A 26,135-nucleotide genomic window follows, 5' to 3' on the forward strand; every position below is an offset into this window, starting at 1 on the left:
TTCCTAAGTAGAGGCGTGATCAGTTTCCAGTTAGTTTTTCTTCAGACTTTCTATTTAGGAAATATTCAAAGCTACAGAAAAGTTGAAAATGTAATACAATAAGACAGATGAATAGTCCTCTACCCTTCAGCTACGTCCACCACTTGTTAGCATTTTGCAGTTTAGCTTTATCATATATCTGCATAGAGAGATTTCTTTCTCCTGAATTACAAGAAAACTGCGCATCTCATAACAGTTTGCCCTGAAATAATTCACATGCAGGAACTAGGCATAAGGACGTTTTTCTTCATAAACACAATACTGTTATCACACCTCGGATAATTAACTCTGCTTAAATATCATTTAAAATATAGACCATATTTAAATGTTCTCAGTTTTTCCCAAAATGCCTTTTAACTAGATTTTTTTTTTTTTTTTTCCGGTATGTGGGCCTCTCACTGTTGTGGCCTCTCCCGTTGCGGAGCACAGGCTCCGGACGCGCAGGCTCAACAGCCATGGCTCACGGGCCCAGCCGCTCCGCGGCATGTGGGATCTTCCCGGACCGGGGCACGAACCCGTGTCCCCTGCTTCAGCAGGCGGACTCTCAACCACTGTGCCACCAGGGAAGCCCTAACTAGATTTTTTTTAAAAAATCCAGAATCCAATAAAGTTTCATGCATTGCATCTAGTTATGTTTTTTCTTTTTATAGTAATTTTGTTATATATTATTATTGTTTTTATTATTTTCAGCCTCCCTGGCATATTTCTGGAGTTTAAATTTGTGCACTGTGACCTACAGTGCAATATGGATCTTGAATATAATTCCCTGTGCTATACAGTAGGACCTTGTTGTTTATCCATATTACACTTTATTTTTTAATCCCTTAGATCACTGAGAATGAGTACTAGTCAAGATTGTAATAGAAAATATCCAAATGGAACTCATAGCAGAAAAAAAGCTGAAGGGAAAAAGGAAACAGAACATTTTCAGAGTGATCTGTTTATTTTTTAAACCCTAAACTGTAGGACATGACCATATAAAATGTGCAAATATGACATTAGAAATTCTTTAATGAATATTTAACTACTTTTCAAAACAATGAAATCCGGCTAGAAAATTACTCTCATCAAATCTACAGCTCGAATAAGTAGATGAAGGTCTCTGCGCCTCCAAAGTCTTTACTAAGTGGAGAAGTAGTGACTAATCAAAGCAATGAAAAGTTTAAAAGAATTATTCCTTTTAAATCACAAATCAAAAACTTCAAATGCTACTCTGGACTATTAGCTGATAAAGAAAATTACATTTAAAATATAGGCCATGAAATCGGCAAGCTAGATGAAAAAGAGGAGACCTCTGGAACGATTTTGGGGGGTTAGGATCCTGGAAAATGGCCCTCACATCCTTCCAGCATGAGGATGTTCCTAGCGCTACCCCCCAAAACAGGTTAAGTTCAAGTAAATGATTATCCAAGTTTAATATTTCATTGTACATAAAAATTTCTTCAGATGGAGAAACTGACTTTTAAATTCTAAGCACAAATGCAAAGTGTTCTGTAGCTCCTCTTACATGTTTCACAATCATGTCATAATTAGCTTTGACCAATGGAGGGACTTGTGAAAGGACACATTTAGATGCTCTATTAGAAGAACATGACTGTCACTTGTGCATTAAAAAAACAGACACACACAGACATGCAAACCCTAGAACTGAAAAAAAAAAAAAGCTGAATAAACAATTAATAGTATTTCAATAGCTGATTCACTTTGTTATACAGCAGAAACTAACACAACATTGTAAAGCAATTATACTCCAATAAAGATGTTAAAAAAATATTATTTCACAAGGACAACTAAACACCAATATAAAACATCCACATAATAGTCATAAAATAATAATACATATCCAATATTCAGCTAGACATGATATTTTTCATGGCACTAACAGCACAACATTTACAGAAAATAACAGCAGATTTCTGGATTTGATTAAAATGATTTCAAAAGTTATAGCCAGAACAGTCCAAACTAATGTTTCATTAGTTTCACACCTGTTGTAAAAAGCACAGGTTTTCACTCAAGAATTGAAGAAACGAAAATAAAATGTCAACTGTAGGTATTGATTTAAAAGGTTGTTGGGGACTTCCCTGGCGGTCCAGTGGTTAAGACTCCATGCTTCCACTGCAGGGGATGTGGGTTCAATCCCAGGTCAGGGAACTGAAATCCACCCCCCCCCCCCACCTCTCCCACCGCATGCCGCTCCAAGAGGACTAAATAAATAAATAAAATAGGCCTATACCATCTTGGTTAAGGGAAAGATGTGCAAACCAGAATTTTGGACAAAAATCCAGAAGCATTCTTGGTGTTCTACACCAGCACTGTCCAATAGAAATATAATGCCAGTCACATACGTGATTTATTTTTTAATTTAAGGGGTTTTTTTGCCTCACCATGTGGCATGCAGGATCTCAGTTCCCCAACTGGGATCGAACCCGTGCCCCCTGCAGTGGAAGCATGGAGTCTTAACTACTGGACCACCAGGGAAGTCCCACATATATGTGATTTTAAATTTTCAAGTAGTTATATGAAAAAACATAAAAAGAAACAGGTAAAAGTAATTTTAATAATTTACTTTCTTCAACCTACCTAATATCTCTAAAATATCACTTCCACATGCAAGCAATATTATAAAATTTTTTCATGTAACATCTTACATTTTTGTGTTGTAGGGGGAGGGGTACCAAGCTTTTGAGACCCAGTATGTATTTTATACTCTCAGCCCATCTCAATTCAGACTAGCCACATTTCAAATGCTCAGAACCTCATGTGTCTAATAGCTGCTATATTGGGCAGTGCAGTGCATAGTTTGACTTTATTTCAGGAGACAGGGTCTCAACTGTGCTAGTAGCAATGGCATTCTTTGGAACAATTCAAAGATTATATGCTCTATTTTCTGGATCTGCCCAGAGATGTCACATCTTGATGAAGTACACATTAAAATTGACCTTTCTGACACACAATGTGAGAGCCTATGAAATGGTGCTAAAGCAATGGGACTTAAGCTAGATAAGACAGAACATGTGTGAGATGAGTTAAGTGAAACAGATCTTCAAATGAAGAACAAATTGTAGTTGGTGATAGAAAATGAAATTAATTTAAAATGTGCTCTCTCCGTACTTATTTTTGGTATATCACTTGCTATTAATAAGGTTATCAAAAGCTTATAAGAACAACATATAGATTCAAGATTGCCTATTTCACTTTTAAAAAAATTAAAAATACTTTTTTAATTTTAGTGAAAAGTGGTTATTTAAATTGAATGAAACCGCATGTGACATATGAACAAAAGTGACATTCTAATAAAACATAAGGAAATCAAAATGGAAAAGAATGTTTGCATGACTTTGAAGGAAAAGATTTATTCATAATTGATTCTAAACTAATTTCAATAGAGCCTATTTTCTGGCCTTTGTAGAGCAAGGTATCCTGTCAACTGAAGAGAGATTTGAACAAATTGGAAACTTTGAATTTAATATTGAATGGTTCTAGATATTGCTTTAAGAGATGAAACACTGAAGTATAAGTGATAGCAATTTATAGGATTAAATTAAAATGTTTTACAAATACATTAAATATTTTATGCTACTTTCTGTAATAATGTTAATTATCATTTGCAATTCCAACACCAGTGCTTGAATGTGATTTATAAAATTTCGGGTTCATTTCTGAATCTAAGAAATTCATTGACAAATTCAGTTGCTACTGCCTCAGCAGAATGAAGTTTCTCAAAATCGAAATGAATAAAAAGCCACCTAACAACTAAGATGACTCAAAAATTATTATGTAATTGGGCATTTCTGGCACAAATCTTGCCGTTATAATCCAGACAGCATAATTAGCAATTTTGCTGAAATGAAGACAAAAAATTACAATGTAATAACTTGTGAATTATATAGGTCACTATTATTCATCCATCGTTCACCGGCCCATCAAGAGGACCCCAAACACGCACCATGATCATTAAATTTCATTGTCTTTGACATTTTACCACTTTCAATCGTATAAAAATTATAGTTTTCATACGTATATGAAACGTATATAGTATATAGTTTTAGTTTAAACGTATATAGTTTTCATACGTATATATTTAAAATTCTGTTGTTCAAAGGTATAGCCAAGATAGGAGGATAGACTATATTCATTAGCTTGCGTTACTATTATTTAATATTTAGACATACCGTATGTGGACTTCCCTCCACTGGAACTCTTGCCACAGGCCCTGCAAATATTGGAGGAGGACCTAAAGAGGGAAATGCGACTTGGAGTGATGTCTCTGCCTAAATAATCGTAGTATTCCCACCCCTATTTCTATAGCTCTGAGAATCAATCCCTTACTCCCAAGGGGTCCCCTGGTACATTTCCAGAGAGACTCTAGTGGGACAGACCTTCTTTCAATGTGCTCCTGGGTTTAGTGCAACCCACCCCTCCCTGGGGACCTGGCACGTTTCCTGGGGGTTAGGTGGGAAGTCAGTTTGAGCAACACCATGTAGTGCAGTGTGCCTTTGATCCCCACCAGCTGTTCCGCCTGGGAGGTTAATAAGCAGCCATTATTCCCCAACACATGCAGAGTTCAGACTTGGGAACAGGCCACCAACACAAGTTCACAAGCTCATTAACCCTTCTCACTCTTAGATCTGAGCTCTCACTTTCAATATTTAACAAGGACCAGGAAGTCTATGAATTTCAATTAGGATCTAATGGCAAACTTTGAGATAAACAACAGAATCGTAAACAAAGGGACTTTTATGTTATTGATATAGAATTTTGTGAAACTGCATTCGTTACCAAAATAACACACCAGTCATGTCTAAATGGTTTTCTAAGTTATTTTCAAAATTCAAGAAGATCATTGACATTAAACAATAGTTATTATTATTTTTTAACGGCAAATGAAACTTCATGACTGTTAAAAGAGAAGGCCTCCTCTACTATTTTGAACAAATTTACCATTAAACAGTAGCCAAATTTCGAGGCTGCAGTCAAAGGGGCTCAGTCGAGGCCCCTTCTGGCCCATCCCCTCTTACATCCTACCAGCTGGTCTCATGAGGCTAATTATCCCTCCTGCAAATAACTTGAGCTCTCCAGCCTTCAATCTGCCCCCAGCCTTCCTAAGGCAGCCCACCTGCTTCTAGGCATACGTGCTGTCCTCTTACACTGAGGTTCTTCATTCTCGGTGACTCAAAGTTTTTGTAACAGTGTAGGTGCCAGCCATTCACAGTTACTCAAAGTGATTTCACCCTCCAGATTTTCCTGAGGGTTTATGTTGTGGATTTTAACAGGGTTTTGCAGGAACATCCAAACCCATCTGAGAAGCTGGTTGCATACCCACATGGTGGAGACTGCTGGTGTGAGCTAAGGAATGAAAGACGTGACTGTCCTAATCAACTTCTTTCCTCTGGGCATACTGCAGGCAGTAAGTTTTCAAAATACTCCAATCCTCTGTGTGTGTGTGTGTGTGTGTGTGTGTGTGTATGGTGTGTGTGTGTTCTGTTGTGTAGTGTGTTCTTTTGCTTTGCTCTTTTAAAATTTAATCGAGAGCCCTCCCAAGCCTTAAGTAATAATAGGAAGGGAGAAAAGAGAGAAGGTAAAGAGCTACCTCTAAATGCTGGCAAACATTTCATCCTGTGGCACTCCCAAGGAATACTAACACATGATTAAACATAAACTGTGACATCTCACCCTCCTGGGGATCCCACACTGGCCGTCTTCCCTTCACCTCTCTCCCCACATCTTAAGATCAATGCATAAGGGCCCTCTCCCTGTCTCGATTTGGAGAAGAATCGTTCTCATTGTGATCGTTATGCCTGGGAACAAAAGAACATATGGATCAAAGGTTTAGGGTCCTCAGCCCCGCCACGATCACATGACCACCCAGCTCAGAGGCGGCAACAGTCAACCGAAGCGCTGGTTGGAAGCTTCTGGCCTTCTATGGAGAGTCCCTGTGGTTACCTAGAAACAGTCCACTCACATCATTTACATTGTTTTGCACTGTGCTGCCAGCAGTCCTTGGGGAGATTCTGTATTTAACCATTTCAAATTGTACCCTTAACCTCAATGAAAGCATCCTTTTTTTCTCTCTCTCTGAAACATACAAACCTGCACCCCTCCAGTCCCCAAATTCGTTTTGGTTTTCCTTTGGAATTTTAGCATCAGTTTGCCCAATTCTCGCACCAAAAAATCCTTTTGGTAGTCTGTTGTTATCATGTTTAAATGTATAGATTATTTACAGATTGACATTTTTAAATGTTAAGGCTTCTTTAATCATAATCATAATCATAATCCACGCATGTTTTCATTTACTCAAGTCTTTCTGTTCTGCCCTCAGAAGTATTTCTGTGTTCTTCACATAGCTCTTGTATATTTTTATTGAGTTTATTGAATTGGATTGCTATTATTAATGGCACCTTACATTATCTTTTTCTAACTGCTGTTGTCTGTATATAATGACCACCTCATAATTTTAATACGGCTGAAGCAGCTGTCTTGCTTTACAAAAGGGAAAGGAAGGCTTTGGTCTGCTTTTATGCCTGCTTTTAAAAATTGAAATGGGGAAGAGTTTGAATGTGGTGAGCCAGAGGTCACAGGAGGGACAAACTTGGGGTAAGTTCATCAAAGCTCTGCAGCTGTAAGCCTCGGGCAGGAAGTAAGGAGAGATGCTCTTTGAAGTTGTAAGAAAACCATGGAGCTGGGAGGGCAGCTGTGGTCCCCAAGCCTCCAAGACCAGAAACATTCTCATCTCCTTTCAAGTCGCTGTCATCGAAGGACATCACACATACCCTCTTGCTTACGCGTCAGGGATACGAGCACTGTATTTTGTTTTCCTCATCAGATAATTCTCCCTTCTACAACTACACATTTCTTGCTTATTTCTTTTTATGTGGCTCCCAGCTGAGATGGAGAGTTTCTGATCACCATTTTGTGTAAGTGCCCTGTAAGACTGAATCCCTTTGGATAATTCCCTGGCAGTCTACTGCAGGGGGGCCAAGTTCGTTCCCTGGTCGGGGAATTAAGATCCCTCAAACCTTGCAATCCTATCTTTAGGGGGTGGTCTCAAGCTACTCTGAGCTTCCTTTCCTTGGCCAAGATGAATTTTATCTAATGGTCAATGTTACTCAGAATGTGATTCATAAACGTGGCATGAAACTATGGTCAATCTGAATGTTTTGCCAATTGTGTGAAGAATGTACAGAATAGGTAAAAGATAGTTTACATTTTCTAGGGGCTGGTCAAGGAGGAAAAAGTTCAGGAGATCTTCAGTATCTGTAAGATTGTTGCATTTACCATTATTTTAAAGGAGAGGAGGTGAGAAAAACAGAAGGTCAGCCAAAAACACTTATATCTGGCGGTGGCTTAAATGTCTCATGGGTTCAGCCCTGTAATATAAATGAATAAAGTCAATTTATAAGACGTGCAGCAGCAGTGGGAAAACCCAAGAAAATATATCTACTCTAAAGAGGTCAGCCAATATTCAGCATCAGCCAGTTGTTGCAATGTGGAAAGATGTGTCCAATGTCATTAGATCTAATTTTACAAGAGAATTCAGAAATCTGGCTTTTTATATGAAATTATCTAATTTTTAAATGCTAGCAACAAATCCCAATTGGGAGGGAGGGAGGAAGAGTGGAAAAATGAGAGAACTGCATGCAGGCCAAACAGAGCAATGATAGGACCCAGGGTTTGTCAGTTTGTGATTTTTCCCTTATGCAGACTTGTTCTTGTCTTTCCCCAACAATTCAAGATGTTTTTAGGAACTAACTTCAAGGTATACCCAGAACTAGATCAAATGCAGTCAAAATTTCCATTGTCCTGCCAGTTCTTTAAATCTAGCCGTACAGTTTTTATTGAGCACCTAACACATGCAAAGTCTATCATTTCATCTTATTTAAAATGAAATATGTTAACAATTAATTACATGAGACAGAGAGATGACTTCCATAATGGTCCAAATGACTCTGAGATATGTACTTACATTTTAGCTTTTTTAAAAAATACGATCAAATACAAAGAGAATTGTTTTTTAAAACCTACTGGAGCACTCAACTCTTATAATTCACTTCTGAATTTGGAAGGTTAATAGGACAGTTTCAGAACACTAGGCATCACTCTGTTTAAAAGCAGCACTTCTAAAAGAATTCAAAGGCAATCATGCTGAAATGAGCTCTGAATGGCTTCAGATCCATTGATCCCCTATAGGGATCATCTATGACAGGAGAGAGCACCCAAGTTCATACTAATTCCTAAAGAGAAAAAAAGTTGGTAATCTTGTCAGCTGAGTAGGTGAGATGGCACTGAAAATTCAACCTGGCTCAGGTTATCAGCTGCTCATGAGTATATTTTAATAGAAATGCGTTAAACAGTGTACATTGTATCCTGCTTCCCACACGAGAGTCACATCATTTTAGTCAATTTTTCCCACTCATTTTTTCAGCCTCTCTCTGTACCCGTCTCTCTCCCCAGTCGACAGTTTTTACACATTTAGGGTATGCCTACTTCTGTTTCTACTAGTTCTTCTGCTCTTAAACAGGGTCGACTCTTTATAAATTTTAACTTCCCTGCTGTCTCAGACTCTCCATAGCCTTTATACTCTCATCCCAAGCCCCACCTCCACCCCCCAGACCCATTCTAGAACCTGGACTCTTCCCCACTCTCTATCCAGTATCTTGTGGCCTAGGATACCCTTAGCTTCCCCTCCCGGGCTGCGCACAGATCCCCTCCCTCCCTCTCCCCTTCCCTCCCCAGGCCCGCACCCTCAGCCATTCCAGAAATTGACAAAGAAGTTGCAGAGGGAATGCCACTTCTCAGCACAGTAGGTCTCCGTGAGCTTCGCGTTCTCGTCCAGCTCGTCGGGATCGGGCCGGGTCCCCAGAGATCGCTCCTCGTCTGGGTTCCATGCAGCCTTTCTCTTGCCTCCTTTGGTCTTCTTCTCAGAGGGCTTCCCTTTGGGCGGCGCGTTCGAGGGAGGCGGGGCCCCTACGGTGGGGTTGCGCGCGGTCTCTCGGGGCTGCCCCCGGCTCCTGGCCCGGAGCTTGGGATCCCGGGGAAAGCCCGCCCCAGTAGGGCTGACGAATGGGGATGCATGGGGCACCAGGCGCAGCTCCGCGCCCTGGCCCTTCTTGCCTGCGCACAGGCGGGCCTTGAGCGGCGCGGGGTCGTGGCAGGGCCGCCGCTTCCTGCGCAGCCCACCCAGCACCTGCTTCCAGTAGTGCGAGCGGCTGGCGGCATAGATCGGGCAGCGCCCCGGCTCCCCGCGGTAGGCACACTGGTGGCGCGCCCCGTCCGGGCCCTGGCAGCGCAGCGCCAGCTCGCTGCCCGCCGCGGGCCCTGGGGCGGGCGGCAGGAGATGCCAGCTGCAAGCATGCCGCTCGGGGCTGACGAAGCGACCGGAGGAGCCGCCCGCGGGGCCCGGGGCTGACTCGACCGCGCTGCCGACCGCCCCCTGGTTTCTCCCGGCGCCCTCGAGGAGGTAGCCACCCAGCAGCAGCAGCAACGAGAGAGACGCTCGCAGCCTCAGAGGACTCATGGCTCGTGGTGTCTGCACTCAAGTCGGCTTTCCAGGTACCCCTGAGCGCTTCAGTGGTAGCAGGGCCAGGATAGCAGCATCCCTTAGACCTGGGGACAGAGGCAGAGACGGCTACTGACTGAGTCGGGCGCAGCCCTTGGCCCAAGCACAGGCACCTGCCAATCTTCCACCCCAGACTTTCTGGGCCTCGGTTTTCAGTGGGCAGCAGCAGTTTGCGAGTGGCCCCTCTGAAGAGGTTTCCTGGGAAAAAGCCAATTACTGTCTAATCTTTTTGAAACTATTTGCGCATTGAGGTTTTTCTCCCCATTGCAAATATGATAGCAAATCGATGCCTGATAATTACCACCTCCACCCCTTCCTCCACCCCCTCCCTTCTCCACCCTCCAGTAAATTATCTACAATGTCATTTCAGATTATTCTTTGGAAAAACGCACTTTTACTGCACTTTGAACTTACCGAGTTCTGGGCGAGGTGGCGGAGCCTTGTTAAGATAGAGGGAATGACTGCAAGAAGGATTAGTCTGTTTTAGCCGGCTTCCAGTGAATGAACGTGTTATCGATGGAACGGAACAGGCCTCCCCGACTATGCCCCTCCCAGACTTCTCTCTCTCTTTCCCTGGGAGACTTCCCACCACCGTGCCACACACACACACACACACACACACACACACACACACACACACACACACACACACACACACACACACACACGGACACACAGACACACAGATGTATGATAGAAGTGGCAATGTAACATGAAATATAAATCTTTTTTGCTTCCAGTGTTTAAAATAATCACGCGAATTTTAACAAATCATTCTTTTCTTTCCTTTTACATATTTTACTTGAATTTTATTTATTTATTTTAATTGAATTATAGTTGATTTACAGTATTGTGTTAGTTTCAGATATACACCAAAGTAACTCAGTTATACATATATATGATATATCTATATTCCTTTTTTAAAAATTCTTTTCCATTATGGTTTATTACAAGATACTAAATATAGTTCCCTGTGCTCCACAGTAAATCTTTGTGTATCTATTTTATGTATGGTAGTGTGCATCTGTTAATCCCATACTCCTAATTTATCCCTCCCCCCCAAACCACTTGTTTTCAATGCTCTTTTAAAAATAGGCATTCATAACTATATTTGCAGTATTAGAAAAAAAGCTTGAATAGTGCTTCCTTCACCTACTTTTTATTGAGATATAGTTCATATACCATACAATTCACCCATTTAAAATGTAAAATTCAATGGTTTTTTATATATTCACACATACGCGCAACTATCACCACAGTTAATCTTAGAACACTTTCATCACCACAAAAAGCAAATCTGTACCCTTTAGCTACTACACCCCCTCTCCTTTTACATATTTAATCATGTGAATATAAAAGTTAAACAGAAAGATCTAAGTTTTAAGAGTTAAATATAATGAAATTAAACAAAACAACTGTCAATATCCTTAACTGGGCACGATTTACACTCTATTTTTTATATCATTCTGAGTTCTATATTTTTACCTACCATTTCTGATAGTTTTTCTCATCCTAATACTCTTAATCCTAATAACTGTTACTACTAATAAAAATGTAATATCCTCATTTACTGATGCATTATAATGTCCAGCATTTCATCCAGCGGTGAGCATTTGGTCTTTTGATTGTTTTTAGGTATTATAACTCAATTACAAACTTCTTACAAAAATTAGAAGTTTAAAAAATTATTTTGATTATAGTGTAATATTACCAATTCAAATGGTTAATCTTTAAGAATCAATGTGTTCTTGAATCTTAAGAATTTTACAGGTAAACAAAGCAATTTTTCTTTTACACTTTAGGATATTCCATTATCTTTTAAAAACTGTTCTCAGTAGTAAATGTGATCTTTTTTATTTCAAGAGTTTATACCTCTGACTATAATTGTTTAATACAAGTATTTTCCTAAAATACTCCCTCAGGACATCAAGAAGTCTCATTATATTTCCTAATGTCTTCTTGTGGGCAGTATTTTCTGTTACTGAACTCCCATTGGTATTGTATTTCAACAGTTACAATTTGATTACTACTATAAAACCCAAAATATTTTAGAATTAGAGTGTACTTAAATATGTTTTAGCACAGAGCAAATATACGGTAGTGTATATTGACCTAAGAAAGGATGTTTCTACTACTCTGGTGAAATCAGAGAGATTAAAGGACTTACCCAATGTCACACATCATTTAGTGGTAAAGCCACCTGACTTTCAATGATAAATGATCTTTACATTTCAGCTTTGTGTTTCACTATCACTTACAAAGTTAGTTATGTCTTAATTACACAAACTCAATTTATAGTGAAAAACAATTAGTACCAATGAAGTTAATAAACATTAACATAAATTTCATGAACAGAGTAGCTTATTAATACATTTCACAGATGGAAACCTTCTCTTTCCCAGAAAACCGTATTTGTATGAGCAAAGCACTATATACAGGCTTTTATCTGATGCTCTGGAATTACTTATAGCTATTGGCTACTGAACCAAATTGGAATAGTTTTTCAGCTAAAGAGTGACATCTAGTGACATTTTTCACTAATTACAGTGAAAAAGTTTGCTACTGGAAAGTCGTAATTATTAAAGGAGACATTCGAGACCATGCTTTCTGTCAGAAACATTGCCCCCAAAACAAACATAAGGGCACACAGATGTGCTATGCCATGTCAGAAAGGGGTAACGTCTTACTAGAAGTTACTTTTTATAAGTTGTGGTTAAATACACATAAAATAAATTGTACCATTTTTTTCTTTTTTGTATTTTGTTTTTAAAATTAACTTTTATTGGAGTATAGTTGATTTACAATGTTGTGTTAGTTTCTGCTGTACAGCAAAGTGAATCAGCTATACGTATACACATATCCCCTCTTTTTTGGATTTCCTTCCCATTTAGGTCACCACAGAGCACTGAGTAGAGTTCCCTGGGCTATACAGTAAGTTCTCATTAGTTATCTATTTTATACATAGTATCAGTAGTGTATAGATTTCAATCCCAATCTCCCAATTCATCCCACCCCCAAATTTACCATTTTAACCATTTTAGGTGTACAATTCAGTGACATTAAGTACATTCACACATGGTTGTGCAACCATCACCACCATCCAGCTCCAGAACTTTTTTCTTCTTCCAAAACTGAAACTCTGTACCCATTAAACAATAATTCCTCATTCCTACCTTCCTCCACCCCCTGGCAACCACCATTCTACTTTTTGTCTCCATGAATGGACTACTCTGGTTACCTCATATAAGTGGAATCATACAGTATTTGTCCTTTTGTGACTAGCTTATTTCACTTAGTATAACTTCTTCAAGTCTCATCTATGTTGTAGCATGTGTCAAATTTTCCTTCCTTTTTAAGGCTGAATAATAATCCATTGTATGTATAGTGCAGTTTGTTTATGCATCCATCGGTTGATGAACACTTGGGTTGCTTCTACCTTTTGGCTATTTTGAATAATGCTGCTATGAATATGTGTGTATAAATATTTGAGTTTCTGCTTTCAGTTTTTTTAAATAATTAATTTATTTTTATTATTTATTGTTTTATTTTTGGCTGCGTTGAGTCTTTGTTGCTGTGCACAGGCTTTCTCTAGTTGCAGCAAGCGGGGGCTACTCTTTGTTGCAGTGCGCAGGCTTCTCATTGCGGTGGCTTCTCTTGTTGTGGAGCATGGGCTCTAGGCACATGGGCTTCAGTAGTTGTGGCACGTGGGCTCAGTAGTTGTGGCTCGTGGGCTCGAGTGCAGGCTCAGTAGTTGTGGCGCACAGGTTTAGTTGCTCCGCGGCTGCTTTCAGTTCTTTTGGGCACATACCCAAAAGTGGAATTGCTGGATCATATGCTAATTTTATTTTTAACTTTTTGAGGAAACTCCATATTGTTTCCCATAGTGGCTGCACCATTTTACATTCCAACCAACAGTGCACAAGGGTCCCAATTTCTCCAGATCCTTGCCAATACTTGTTATTTACTTTTTTAAAAATATAATTTATTTATTTTTGGCTGCATTGGGTCTTCGTTGCTGCGTATGGGCTTTCTCTAGTTGTGGCGAGTGGGGGCTACTCATCGTTGTGTTGTATAGGCTTCTCATTGAGGTGGCTTCTCTCCTTGCGGAGCATGAGCTCTAGGTGCGTAGGCTTCAGTAGTTGTGGCACGCGGGATCAGTAGTTGTGGCTCTTGGGCTCTAGGGCACAGGCTTAGTAGTTGTGGCGCATGGGCTTAGTTGCTCAACGGCATGTGGGATCTTCCCGGACCAGGGCTCAAACCCATGTCCCCTGCATTGGCAGGTGGATTCTTAACCACTGTGCCACCAGAGAAGCCCGTTATTTACTTTTTTTGTTTGCTCTCTTGCGCACGCGCGCGTGCGCTTTATAATAGCCACCCTACTGGGTATAGTTTTTTTTTTTTCTTTGTCTGTGTTGGGTCTTTGTTGCTGTGTGCAGGCTTTCTCTAGTTGCAGCGAACAGGGGCTACTCTTCGTTGCAGTGCACGGACTTCTCATTGTGGTGGCTTCTCTTGTTGTGGAGCACAGGCTGTAGGCGCGCAGGCTTCAGTAGCTGTGGCACACAGGCTCAGTGGTTGTGGTTCGCGGGCTCTAGAGCGCAGGCTCAGTAGTTGTGGCTCATGGGCTCTACAGCGCAGGTTCAGTAGTTGTGGCGCACGGGCTTAGTTGCTCCACGGCATGTGGGATCTTCCCGGACCAGGGCTCGAACCCGTGTCTCCTGCATTGGCAGGCGGATTCTTAACCACTGCACCACCAGGGAAGTCCTGCCATTGATTTTTGAAGCCACCTTTCTGGTGATAAAAAAAAAAAATAATAGCTACAATTTATTTAGCACTTAGTATTTCTTAAGTGTATCATGTATCAACTCATTTGCTCCTTACAACAACTTTACAAAGTACAGGTTCATGATCCATTATTTACAATTCTGGAATTGAAAAAGGTCTGAATGATACTTTAAAAAAAATGCGTCTGGCAGCAAAACCTGACCTAAACTGCCATGCATCTATTTAGAGTTTCTTATTTAGTCCTCTTAGTATGGCTATTCCTATGTTTTGCTGCAGAACTATAAATGTACTTGACCATGGGGTGCTGCCCTAGAAGCTGCTAGGGTGTGACATAATATGCACTGGATTACCTTTCAAAATCTAAAAAATTCTAAATTCAGAAAACCATCTCTAGCCAGGGTCTCAGATAAGGGTTGTGTACCAGTACTAATATTATCCCCATTTCATAGCTGAGGAAATTGAGACATAGAAGGTAAGTCATTTGCTTAAGGTTGCATAGTTAACAAAAAGAACACTCAATGTAGTTAATAATGTTTTTGAGTGCTTAAAGTTTCAGTCACTGGGTTAAATGCTTTATATTCATTATATCCTTACCACAACCCTATAAGGTGCTATTATTGTCCCCATTTCCCAGAAGCAATTGAAGCTTAGAAAGGTTATACAACTCCCTGGACACACAACTGTTGAGTGTGGTGAGGAAGGATTTAAAAACAAGTCAGTCTGACTTCAATATATTTGATTATTACACTATGCCTTACCAATCTGTAACACCAGCCTTTTCTTCTCTTCTATATGTTCTTTAGAACTATATATCTAATTACCTCTTGGATACTAAAGAGTAAGATTTTTTAAAATGTATATCAGATCATTTTACTCACATGTTTAAAACCCTCCTATGACTTCCTATTGCTTGACTAAAATCCAAATACCTTACAATGGCCCCTTTCTACCTCTCCCATCTTGTCTCCCAAGATAGCCAGCTTCTCTTAGGTTTTTACACTAGATGTATCCCCTATCTGGAAGGCTCCCCAGGTTTTCACATAGCTGGCTCCCTCTTGTCCTTCAGGCCTCAGATTAAGCTCCTTCTTTGTTTCCCCCTAATCACCCAGTCTGGGGTCTCTAATCACCCTCTCTATCCCATCATTCTGCTTTCCATAGCATACAAACATGATATTTTCTTGTTTATCTGTTCGCTCTCTTTCCTCCCATTAGAATGTAAGTTCAACTAGAGTGGGCACCTTATCTGTTTTTGGTTTCTTTAGAAGCCCTAATCTCTAGTATAGAGTTTAGCATGTGGTAGGTACTTAATTTTGGCTGAATAAATGAATGTAGTGTACAATCAGTAAATGTACCTGCTTGTTAGTTTCAGTGGTGTTAGATGAACTGAGAAGGCAGGTGGGAGGAGGCTGTGAAATATGAAGACATGTGAACATCAGCTTAATCAGATATTGTCTAATAGTATAAAACAGTGCTGAGCACAGTGTCTGGCATAAAGCAGGGGCCAAATTAATATTTGTTTAAGAATGAACAGTAAATATTATTAGTAGCTTGGATCTTGGGCAAATTACTTAACCTTCCTGAGCTTAGTTTTCTCACCTGTAAATGAAGATTAAAACTTACTTTACAGGGTTGGCCTACAAATTATATGAGATAATGCATGCCAAATGCCTAACACATAGGTTCTTAAGTTAGTTTCTTTCCCTTTATGCTTTATAAACTCTTGTAAGCTTTTCTAGATACATGACCTCATTTTATTTCTATAGTACTTCTCATTAGCCTCATTTTATAGATGAAAAAGACTCAGGGTTGAGGCAAAGCCTCCACAGATAATAAGAAGCCAATGGATAAGTTTTATAAGCAGAGGAGTGACACGGTGAAAGCAGAGTTTCATGAAGATTAATCTGCTGGAGGCCTTTAAGATGGACTCAGTTGAAGCTGGAGAAATATTACTTTGACTACTATCATAAAAATCAAGTTTAAGGTGATAAGGGCCTGCACTAGGTGACAGAAGAATGTTTAAAAGCCTAATAAATTAAGCGACTGAACAGCCACATAAGCAAATAAATAAATACATAAATAAATGGCTGAGAGTTTTCAAATATGGTTGAGAAAATCATGGTACCAACAACACAAGCAATTAAGAAATCAAACATGGCAAAATGGTTGACAGAATACCTTCCCTCCAATACCTAGGCAGAACATATGGCAGATAGATGGCAAACATTCGAGTCGTGTCTTCAGTGCCGTTGCAGATCTTTCTGGATTTCACCCCTCCCACTGGCATCGCCACCTGGACTAGAGCATGCTATGGTCCTGTGGATTCTGCTTTCTCTAGAAGCAGTCTGGTGAGATGGGGATCGGGGCAGTGAGGAATCAGAAGCAAAGGTTTTAACTCCCAGAACCTTGGCTAGATCGCTTCTTTTCCTTCCCTAGAAAATAAGTGGACTCATTTCTCCTCTCTCGCCTCGTATGAAGACTACCGACCCTCTCCAGATGAGCAAAGACAGCTTTTTTTGGCGGCGCGCGCCGCCAGGCCGTAAGGGCTCATACTCCTACTCAGCGGCGGAGCGGAGCCCCTGGCGGGGAGCTGGCGTCACTTCCGGCGCGCTGACGCTCAGTCCGGCGTGCCGACGCCTGCGTCAGCAAAGAGCGGGGTTGGGGGCACCCGGTTTGAAGTCGTGCGGGTCGGAGGAGTGCTGCCTCCGCCGACGTCTCAGACCCCTGCTCCCGGGCCGCGGCAGGGACGAGCTCTGGTAGGCGGCGGGGCAGATGCCCGAGGGCCCGCGCCGGGACATCCTGCGCTGCACCGGCCGCTCCTATCTGCTCCGTGGCCTGGGCCTGCGCCGCTCCGCTCCCTGGAAACTAGCGCGTCGGTAGCGCGGCGCGTCGCTCGCGGGGAGCTCCGAACCGCCGGCGCCCGGCCATGGCGGTTTCCAGGTGGGTCTAGCTTCTCCCGAGCGGACGGGAAGGCGGCCCGGCGAGGCACGGTCTCCTCTCGGAGCCCCCACTCCTAGAAAGGAACGGTTCCTATTGTCACTAGGCTCGGGTGCCTTCCTCCCCAGACTCCGCGGTTCGCCCCTCGGTCTGCGGGGGTTTGGGCTCGGGTTACCCCTCGTAAATCGGTTCAAAAATGTCTTTTTTGTTGTTGAATAGACCCTTTGGCGCGTTAGGGCTGGTTTTTCTCTTTCCTCACCATGTTTCTCTTCTCTGGTTTCTCTTCCCCCTTTCAGTTCTGGGAGAGTCTCTTCTCTTTCTGAGCATTTTAAGGCCGATCCCTAACCTCCATTTCACGGGAAAACTTGGTAGCAACTGTCGAAGTCAGGGAGATTTTGAGTTAATATTATCTACGTGGCCTTCTAATTATGTTAAAATTTTGCGTTTACGGCTTTAGGGAAATGTTCTTTCCTGAGGACTTTTTCCTTACATTACAGTATAATTCTTCGCTTTGTTTGACAGTACACATTCAGTCGTCAGCATTGTAATCTTTAGCAAATTATTGTATTAGCATCATCTTCCTCACCTAAGGCGTGAAAGATGTATCGCGAGTCTTAAACTAGTTTGAAGCGATGCCCATCGATAGGAAACTGTAGAAAGGCCAGCAAGACATTTATTTGTATAGCTATAGAAGGAAAGTTCTCCTTTCCTCCAATATGAGAGAGTGGGGAGAGTACATTTTGTCAGAGGCTTGAAGTTAGTGGACATGTGTGTGTGTAAGTAGGGGATAGTCCCTCTGATAGCAGTCAGGATTCGCCAAGTTTACTGTTAGTTTTCGTGAGAAATGGGTCCTTCTGCCACATAGACTGAAAGGGGAAAATGATGATAGTTCAGAAAACATAGTTTTTGTTCATTTTTCATAGTTAACACATTCCTGTTTTGCAAATGAAATGATAACCCATCCCTCACAGATTCCCTAGATAACTGAAACCCATGGGAGTTGGGTGAAAGGGGTCCTAAGATACCTGTAGTGGGGCATCTAATTTTTATTTCATAGATTAGTTGAATCCGTTCAATGTGAGGAAATTCTTATTTTGTGATATGTAAAATCGCCTCGAGAGTATACAAGTAGTATTTTCAATTTTTGCAAAGGCAGAAAGGTGTACCATCTAATTTGTTACCCCCATATGACTATATAAATACATACATTATAAATACATTGATATACAAACTTAATATGGTATTCTGTTTATAAGGTGGTAAAACGTTTAAGGGAATGAGTAGCTCTTGAAATTTCGTTCCTGAGTAGACGGTATATGTTCACAGTATTGGTTATAGTTTTATAGAGACAAAATGAAAGATTAAAGAGCGCCTAATCTCCTTGGCCAATGTTAATCTATTTACAGAAGTTTAGAGCACCTAAACTTCTGAATGAATGAGTGAGTTTTGAAAGCAAGTGCTTTTTGTTCTTGACATTGGATTTCAAAGGGTGGTGCTCTTTTTTTCTATAGATCTTTTTTATTTAGCTTGCCAAAATTCTATCAAATTCTGCTGTAAAAAGAAAGCCTGTCATGGTTTTATGAAAGAGCTAGTCCTGTGCTTATTTTGGTAATATAATAGGTTCACAGAAAACACTTTTGAGACACTTTCTGGTTTGGGGATACTGTCAGTCCTTGACTTTTTCATCTGAGGGTTCACTTTGGATAGCAAACTTTTAATTTCAAGCTGGTCTTCTCCATGCACTGAGCACCTGTCTTTATTAACTAAATTTCCTTTTGGTGTGGAATACAGACTCATTTTAATACTTTATTGTAGAAAAGGTGGAAGATGGTTCAAGAGATAAAAATCATATTTGCTAGAACCAAATCTAAAATATTTTTTGCACTGTTTATATCAATGTGTGTAACTGAAAAGAAACTGTAATGTTTTTAGAACGTTGTAAGTATTTCCAATAGAAGGGAAATATTAAGTTCAGATTGCAAGATCCAGAAATCTAGGAATAATATTTGACTTTGCTCTCCCTTCCTTTCCCCCAGTCTAGCTAGTCCTCACATCCAATCTTGTCAGTTCAACCTTTCTAATCTTTCTCTGGCCAGTCTTTTTCTTTCCATACTAATTACCACAGTCCTCCTCCATACCACCATCATCTCTAATCCGAGACACCTGTAACGGCAGCCACTCTGCTCTTCCTGCCTCCCATGGCATCTCTTTCTAATTTATTCTTCATTTCAGTTATATTATTGTTTGCTAATATGCTAATTTTAATATGGCCTTTTTTTCTGCTAAAAACCCTTTAGTTTTCTGTTGCCTTAAGATAAAGGCCACATTCCGTAACCAACACATCTTAACAGATCATTTGTGATCTGGTTCCTACTTTACCTTTTTAAGCTTCATCTTGTCTCAGGTTCTCTGCATCTCTCTCTCTCTCTCTTCTCCACTCCCCTTCATTCTGAATCTTTGTTCTCACCTCCAAGTCTTTTTCTCTGGAACATTTTTCCTGCCTCCCCCCTTCCTCCCAAGTCTGGCTAATTCCAACCTTAGTTTTTAGGTCTAAACCCTAAGCCTATACATATGTCACTTTGTTTGGGAGACCTTCTCTGGTTTTCCTTCATCTGAGCTCTTTGCACCAATGTGTACTCCTATCAGTCATATTTATCATACTTTGTAAGTGATTGTTTAATTGTTCTCTCCCCTGCTTGAGCATCAGTTCTGTGAGAGAAGGGAATGTCTTTGATCTTTCTATCTTCAGGAGAGTGCCTCGTTCCTGGTAGGTGCTCAATATATTTTTTAAAAAAGGAATAAAAGAGTGCTTTTGTTTCTTGTTTTAATTCCTCTCATGATTTTTCTGTAATTTATATATAGTAGGGTATTTCTGGTGTTTTTCAATGAGTGCTTCTGAGTTTTACAGTTTTCCCTGAGGGAGAAAAACTTTATAGCTTTGACTATTAGCCAGAATTATAATTTTAAAAATATAATAAACATTGTCAGAACTAGTTTTTTTTTTTTTTTTTTTTTTTTTGCAGTATGCAGGCCTCTCACTGTTTTGGCCTCTCCCGTTGCGGAGCACAGGCTCCGGACGTGCAGACTCAGTGGCCATGGCTCACGGGCCCAGCCGCTCTGCGGCATGTGGGATCTTCCCAGACTGGGGCACGATCCCGTGTCCCCTGCATCGACAGGCGGACTCTCAACCACTGCGCCACCAGGGAAGCCCCAGAACTAGTTTTATAAGTTTATATAGCATGGTCTTTTATAATGCAAATTGGATATAATGTAACCCTGCATTTTGTGTAATCAAAATTTTTAGACCCCACTTAGTTTTATAAAGGCCTAGTTTTAATGTACTTTGAATTATAAGAATGTAGCAGATCATGAAATGTATGGTCAACTCTTGATCCATGGATGAGTTAAATCTTGCCACAAACAAACACCCTCCCCAAAAAAAAACCTTTGTGACTCTCTAAAATTGCAAATACAATTATAGCATTTGAAATTCTCTGTAAAATGCAGTGAAATACTACTGAAAAATGTATGACTCCTTTAGACCCTAAATAAAAGAGAGCATACACATGTAGGAGAACAATGTTGCCCTTAAGATGTGAATACTGGAAGGTCAGCCAAGCTCACTCACTAGCTACTTGACTTGCTCCCATAAAATCAACCTCAGCAAAAAAACAAATTAGTATATATTACAGGCTTTCAGTGTTATTTGCAAACAGTTTGAATTATAATTGTTAAATCTTTGAATACTGTTTTGTAGAGGCTCACAAGAGTCTCTCTCCCTGTGTTGTCTGTCATCTAGTTGGGGTTGAGTCACCAATAGTAAAGGCAACCTTAGAGGGATTGTTAAAACTTAATGCTCATTACAGAAGGTGTAGGTGAAATGTGTGATGATGTTGGGTTCCATGGCTTAATACAGATTTTTTAAAAAGATTGTTTTTCATACCTTTGCCTGTTTATGCCACAATTGATTGACTGTTGTTATACATTGATTAGCTATTATGAACTTAGTTTTTCCTTGATCATATAGAGAAAATGTAAAAATATAGAGAATTTTTCCTGAGTGATCTCTGCTGTAAAGTTCATGTCTAAAATGTCGAGACGGTAATTATGACTTGACTGTTTTAGAAGTCGTGCCGTAAGTCTGTGACACATATTCTTTGCATTTAAAAATGATGCAGTGTTCAGAAAAGATTCAGGGGAAAAAAGGGAACATACCCTCTTCTGGAAGAAACAAATTGCTACATGTGAGCAGAACTTTGCTCAGTTTTGATAATTCTCTCTGTGCATTGCTGATACTTCAGAGAAACACTGTTTCAATGGCCTGTTCTGCCAAGTAAAAGGTTTCATGATGCGGGGGCAAATTACAGTGGGTCCTTGCTCTTGACAGGGAAAATGGTAAAATAATCTTACCTATAGGACAGCACAGGTTGCTTATGTTTGCTAGGCCTATTCCTCCATCATTGCTAATTTCTATCCATTATAAGATTGACAGAAGGCACTGTTGTAAATTGTAATGTATCAAATATTTTGTTATTTAAAAAATGTAGGGACAAAAAGCTAGGAAAGGTGGAGGAGGCATTATATAAGTGTATCCATTTTAATCCCTGTGGTAAATTCCTCCCTGTTTTAGTTTATTTCTCAAAGTACTATACACATAACAAAATTCACCGTTTTAAAGTGTATAATTTCAAGTGAAGTTTTAAAACCACAGATATTTTTCCTGCAAAACCTAGATTTTGTCTTTAAGATAAAGTCATGCAAGAGGTGGAGATTAGAAAAAAATATGGCCTGAAGGACATAACGCAACTTGGTTGTCCTTTTTCAGCACTCATTTAACAAGTATTTACAGAGTGCTTTTTATGTTCTAGGTGCTGGAGATACAGCAAAGAACAAAAATGGAGTTCCCATTCTCATGGAGTTTGTTTGTGTTCTAGAGTGGGAGTGGGGGGAATGTAAATTATCTAGCCACACCTGCCCTTGCACCTGGCTTTGGTGTGGTTTCACATCTTCATATTTGTTCTTAGTGTCCTATGTGGTATTTCAAATTAATCTACTTTCTTGTTTAAAAAACATAACATTAACATAGTTTCAAATAACCCACAGTAGGAACTAGAAGGCATACATTTTAAAACATCAGTCTAGACAATTTCTTGGAAGTTGTTTCTTTTGACCATAATTTCCTTGCTTAATGATATTATGTAGGACTAAGTACAGTGTTCATATCATCTATTTATTTTCTTATTCCCTAAGTAACACAGAAAAGTAAAACTTCAAATAGTAAATGTAAAAATGTATGACAAAATGGACAAACTTCACTGACCAATCCCTTTTAGTTAAGATTACAAAGCCATCTGCGTGAAGTATTCTGCCAGTAGACCTTCCATAAATTTTCAGAGTGATTAAATTTATTCTGAGAATATTGAGATTGGAAGTAGATTGAGGAAGTTATATCTTATACTTTTTTTTCATCCTCAAATGGCTTAGGAGTGGAAATGCAATATATATATGTTTATTAATGATGAAGTAGTAATCTAGGACACATTTTATAGTTCAAAATGCATATGATTTCTTTTTATATTTTTACTTTATGAATTATCATAATGAAAACAGCTGAAGTTAGATCACAGTTGCCAGCATAACCTCTACAAACTCCCACGTACTTTCCTTTTTCTAGGCAGTCTTTTTTTTTAACAACATTTTTTTTTAAATTGAAGTATAATTAACTTTCAACATTATATTGGTTTCAGGGGTACAATGTCGTGATTCAGTATTTTATAGATTATACATCATTTAAAGTTATTATGTGCTGTACAATGTATCCTTGTTGCTTATTTATTTTGTACATAGTAGTTTGTGTCTCTTAATCCCACACACGTCTTCCCATTCCCTCTTCCCTCTAGGCAGTCTTTAGAGCAGTTTTCTGAAATCACAGGTTTGTAAAATAAACATGAATCATATCTTTTATAGTTATTTCTGTGAATTAAAATCCAAATTGAAAATGGGCCAGATTATCATCATCAGTAGATTCATAACCAGTGGATACTGTCAAATATAATTGCCTTATGTTTTATTAAAATTATTCGTCTGCACTCTTTGGTGCCTTCCATTTGGCTTGACATCTGTTACCTCTTTCTCCTCCATCTGTCTATCCTTCGGCGAATGAAGAATGTCATTTTTTTCTATTAGCTGTTATGCAACATAAGGTTTAGCCAAAAGAAGTATCGTGGTAAGTACTGTGTTCCCTCAATCAGCCCTTCTTTTAACTTCGTTTTTCTTTTGATCACCTAGCCTTCAGACCTCTCCCTCATCAAGGGCCCTGTCTGCCCTCCAACATAATACTGACTCTGTCTCATGCCCTTTCCTGTCCCCTACCAGTTCATTATACCAGCCTTTTCCATTGTGGCCTGGCGCTGATGCTTACCCTGCTTGCCTCATAGCTGGCTATCTTGGAGTAACAGGTCAGATTGCCCTCTTGTGAGATCCTGGTCTGCACATCCCTTTGTTCTTCCTTTTGTGTGGCATCTAATCTGTTGTCCTGGAGAGAGGAATGGAGAACTCCAAAAGGGGCTTTGAGTCAAGAGGACTAAAGAAGCATTCTTGGGTCCCCATTCCTCTATTCAGGGAGGCAAATTTGGCTATCAAAAGGTGGGAGATGTGAGAATAAACAAGCCTGGAATTGGATGAGAGGGTGAGCTGATCTGCTACCCTCAGGGCAGTTGGCTGGTGAGGGAGCAGAGCTGACATGACATGGCATTGGGATAAAAGACTTCGAAGAAAGCAGGAGGAACTGTGTGGTTGTGAGGCAGAGTCAGCATTAGGTTAGAGAGGAGTCGAAGGTCTTTGAGCAGGATATGGTTCTAATGAAGCTGGGTAGCAGAGGACTAAAGGAAAGTTTAGGAAGGGTAGAAATTATTGAAGGAATACAGTGCCTACTGTGTGGTCTTTTTCCGCTTGCTCTTTGGAGCAAGTGTAACTGCCGTGATGTTCAGATTGCTAAAGTACTGCTGTGTTCATCTTTTCACTTACTGAAACATTCATTGCCTTAGCATCACTTCTGTTATTTTTATAACTTGTTTTTATGTAATATAGCTATGACAAATTAAGGATATTTCTTGAAGGAAGCAAAAAAAATTGTAATATAACACCCTCTTTCTTTGCTTAAAAATGGTGCTTAAACCTGTCCCAAGAAACTTGAACTTTTCTTTATCTATAATTTTAATTATAGTAAATACCAAGTATTCAACAAATATTTAACTACTGTGCAAAGACACTGTGCATAGTATTGTGGGGGACAAAAAAGAATCATTGAAGAAGGTGAAGCCTAACGAGCATAAGACAACATGTGACAAATTAATGTATAATGCCAAAATGGTTATTTAAGATGAGAATCCCTGTGGATTTTAGAAGAGGATATAATAGTATAGTAGTCTGAGATGGTTTCAAGAAGGTAAAGGACTTGAACTGAACCTTGATGGGTGGGAGCTAGCTGAAGAATTGGACCAAGAAAGGCATTCCAAGTAGCGGAAACAGGGTAGACAAAATTGTGGAAACCAAAATGGACCCTGTTTGGGAGATACTTTTTTGTTTTTGATTGCTATCTGGTAGGTAAGGGTGAGCCATTGAAAGTTTTAGAGTAAGGTAATAATTTGATCAAAGAGTGCTTTAGGAAGTAAATTTAGCAATGAGATCACATTAGTATTGAGTTATGCTCATCAGGCAGTTGAAAGTGTGGCACTGGAGCTCCCAGATGGGCTAGGTTTGGGGATTATTTTTACTGTGTTATAGTTTAAACAAATTACAGTTTCCTACAGGAGAAATGGGTGAGAGATGGGCAGCCAAGGATTGAATCTAGGAGAATGTTCATATTAAGAGTGTTAAAGAGTAGGGAAACCACAGGAAGAATTAAGAGTTCAGAGAAGAACAGGGTAACAGAATGTTGTGAAAACTTCGGAAGGAAAATATTTTAAGAATGGGGTACTTGCTGAAATCACATGTCATAGAAGATTCATGAAAATTGTATTTACAAAAAAACACAACAACATGAGATTTAGAGCTTAGAAGTTCTTTGGTGACCTTCAGGTGTGCTATTTTAGTCGTAAAGAAGGATAGAAACTTGATTTATAGGGATTAAGTTGGGTATGGTGAGGAGATAAAAGAAGTGATTTTAAGCACTTGTTCAAGATGCTTGGCAGCAAAAAGAAAGTGTTCTAGAAGATGGAAGTCAAGCAGTTTATCTTCTCATTAAAGATGGACCTCTGGATATTTGAAGATAGAAGGGAATAGATTACTAAGGCAGTGATTTAAAATATTGGAGAAAAGATAATTGAATGAGGGTAGAAGGAGTTGGTAAAAAAAAAAATAGCGGGACTTTATGTAAGTCTTGAAGAAGAGTGAGGATTGTCTTTTCATCTGAAATTGAAAGAGGATAAGTGTAAAGACCTTTAGAGGTAATGAGTAGAGAACAAGATAGTTCTTGTTCCATAATCTAGAGATCTACTCAGTCCATTCCTTTTTAGGGAATAGGGAATGGCAACTGGGACTTGAGGAAAGTGGAAATGATTGGGGAAAACTATCAATTTTATTTTAACTTTTTACACATGGATTTATAAACAGGTTAGTATTGTCACTTCCTTAGAGTGTTCATTTTGCAGCCAGCTTTGCTTTTAGTCACAAAAGCATTAACTCCATCATCAAAAAAGGGATTATGGGGACTTCCCTGGTGGTCCAGTGGTTAAGAATCCGTCTGCCAATGCAGGGGACACGGGTTCGATCCCTGGTCCGGAAGATCCCACATGCTGCAGGACAACTAAGCCCGTGTGCT

The 26,135-nt window shown here is 39.8% G+C and overlaps 2 protein-coding genes across 2 annotated transcripts in view; one reads left to right on the forward strand and one right to left on the reverse strand.

Annotated features, from left to right (window-relative positions):
* Positions 1-8,785: 8,785 nt before the first annotated feature.
* Positions 8,786-9,562, reverse strand: FGFBP3 (fibroblast growth factor binding protein 3; the record flags this gene model as incomplete). The annotated part of the gene is made up of 1 exon (XM_082673897.1): positions 8,786-9,562. Exon 1 carries the CDS (start codon positions 9,554-9,556, stop codon positions 8,786-8,788), a length of 771 nt encoding a protein of 256 aa, XP_082530023.1. The 5' UTR covers positions 9,557-9,562.
* Positions 9,563-17,219: 7,657 nt separating this feature from the next.
* BTAF1 (B-TFIID TATA-box binding protein associated factor 1) overlaps positions 17,220-26,135 on the forward strand; it is a 94,736-nt gene continuing 85,820 nt past the window's right edge. The window contains exon 1 of the mRNA XM_082673708.1: positions 17,220-17,317. Within this exon, the coding sequence (XP_082529834.1) occupies positions 17,304-17,317 (14 nt within the window). The 5' untranslated portion in view covers positions 17,220-17,303. The remainder of the gene's footprint in view (positions 17,318-26,135) is intronic.

This window comes from Grampus griseus (genome assembly GCF_964374135.1).
Source record: "Grampus griseus genome assembly, chromosome: 16".
NCBI classification, from domain to species: Eukaryota; Metazoa; Chordata; class Mammalia; order Artiodactyla; family Delphinidae; genus Grampus; species Grampus griseus.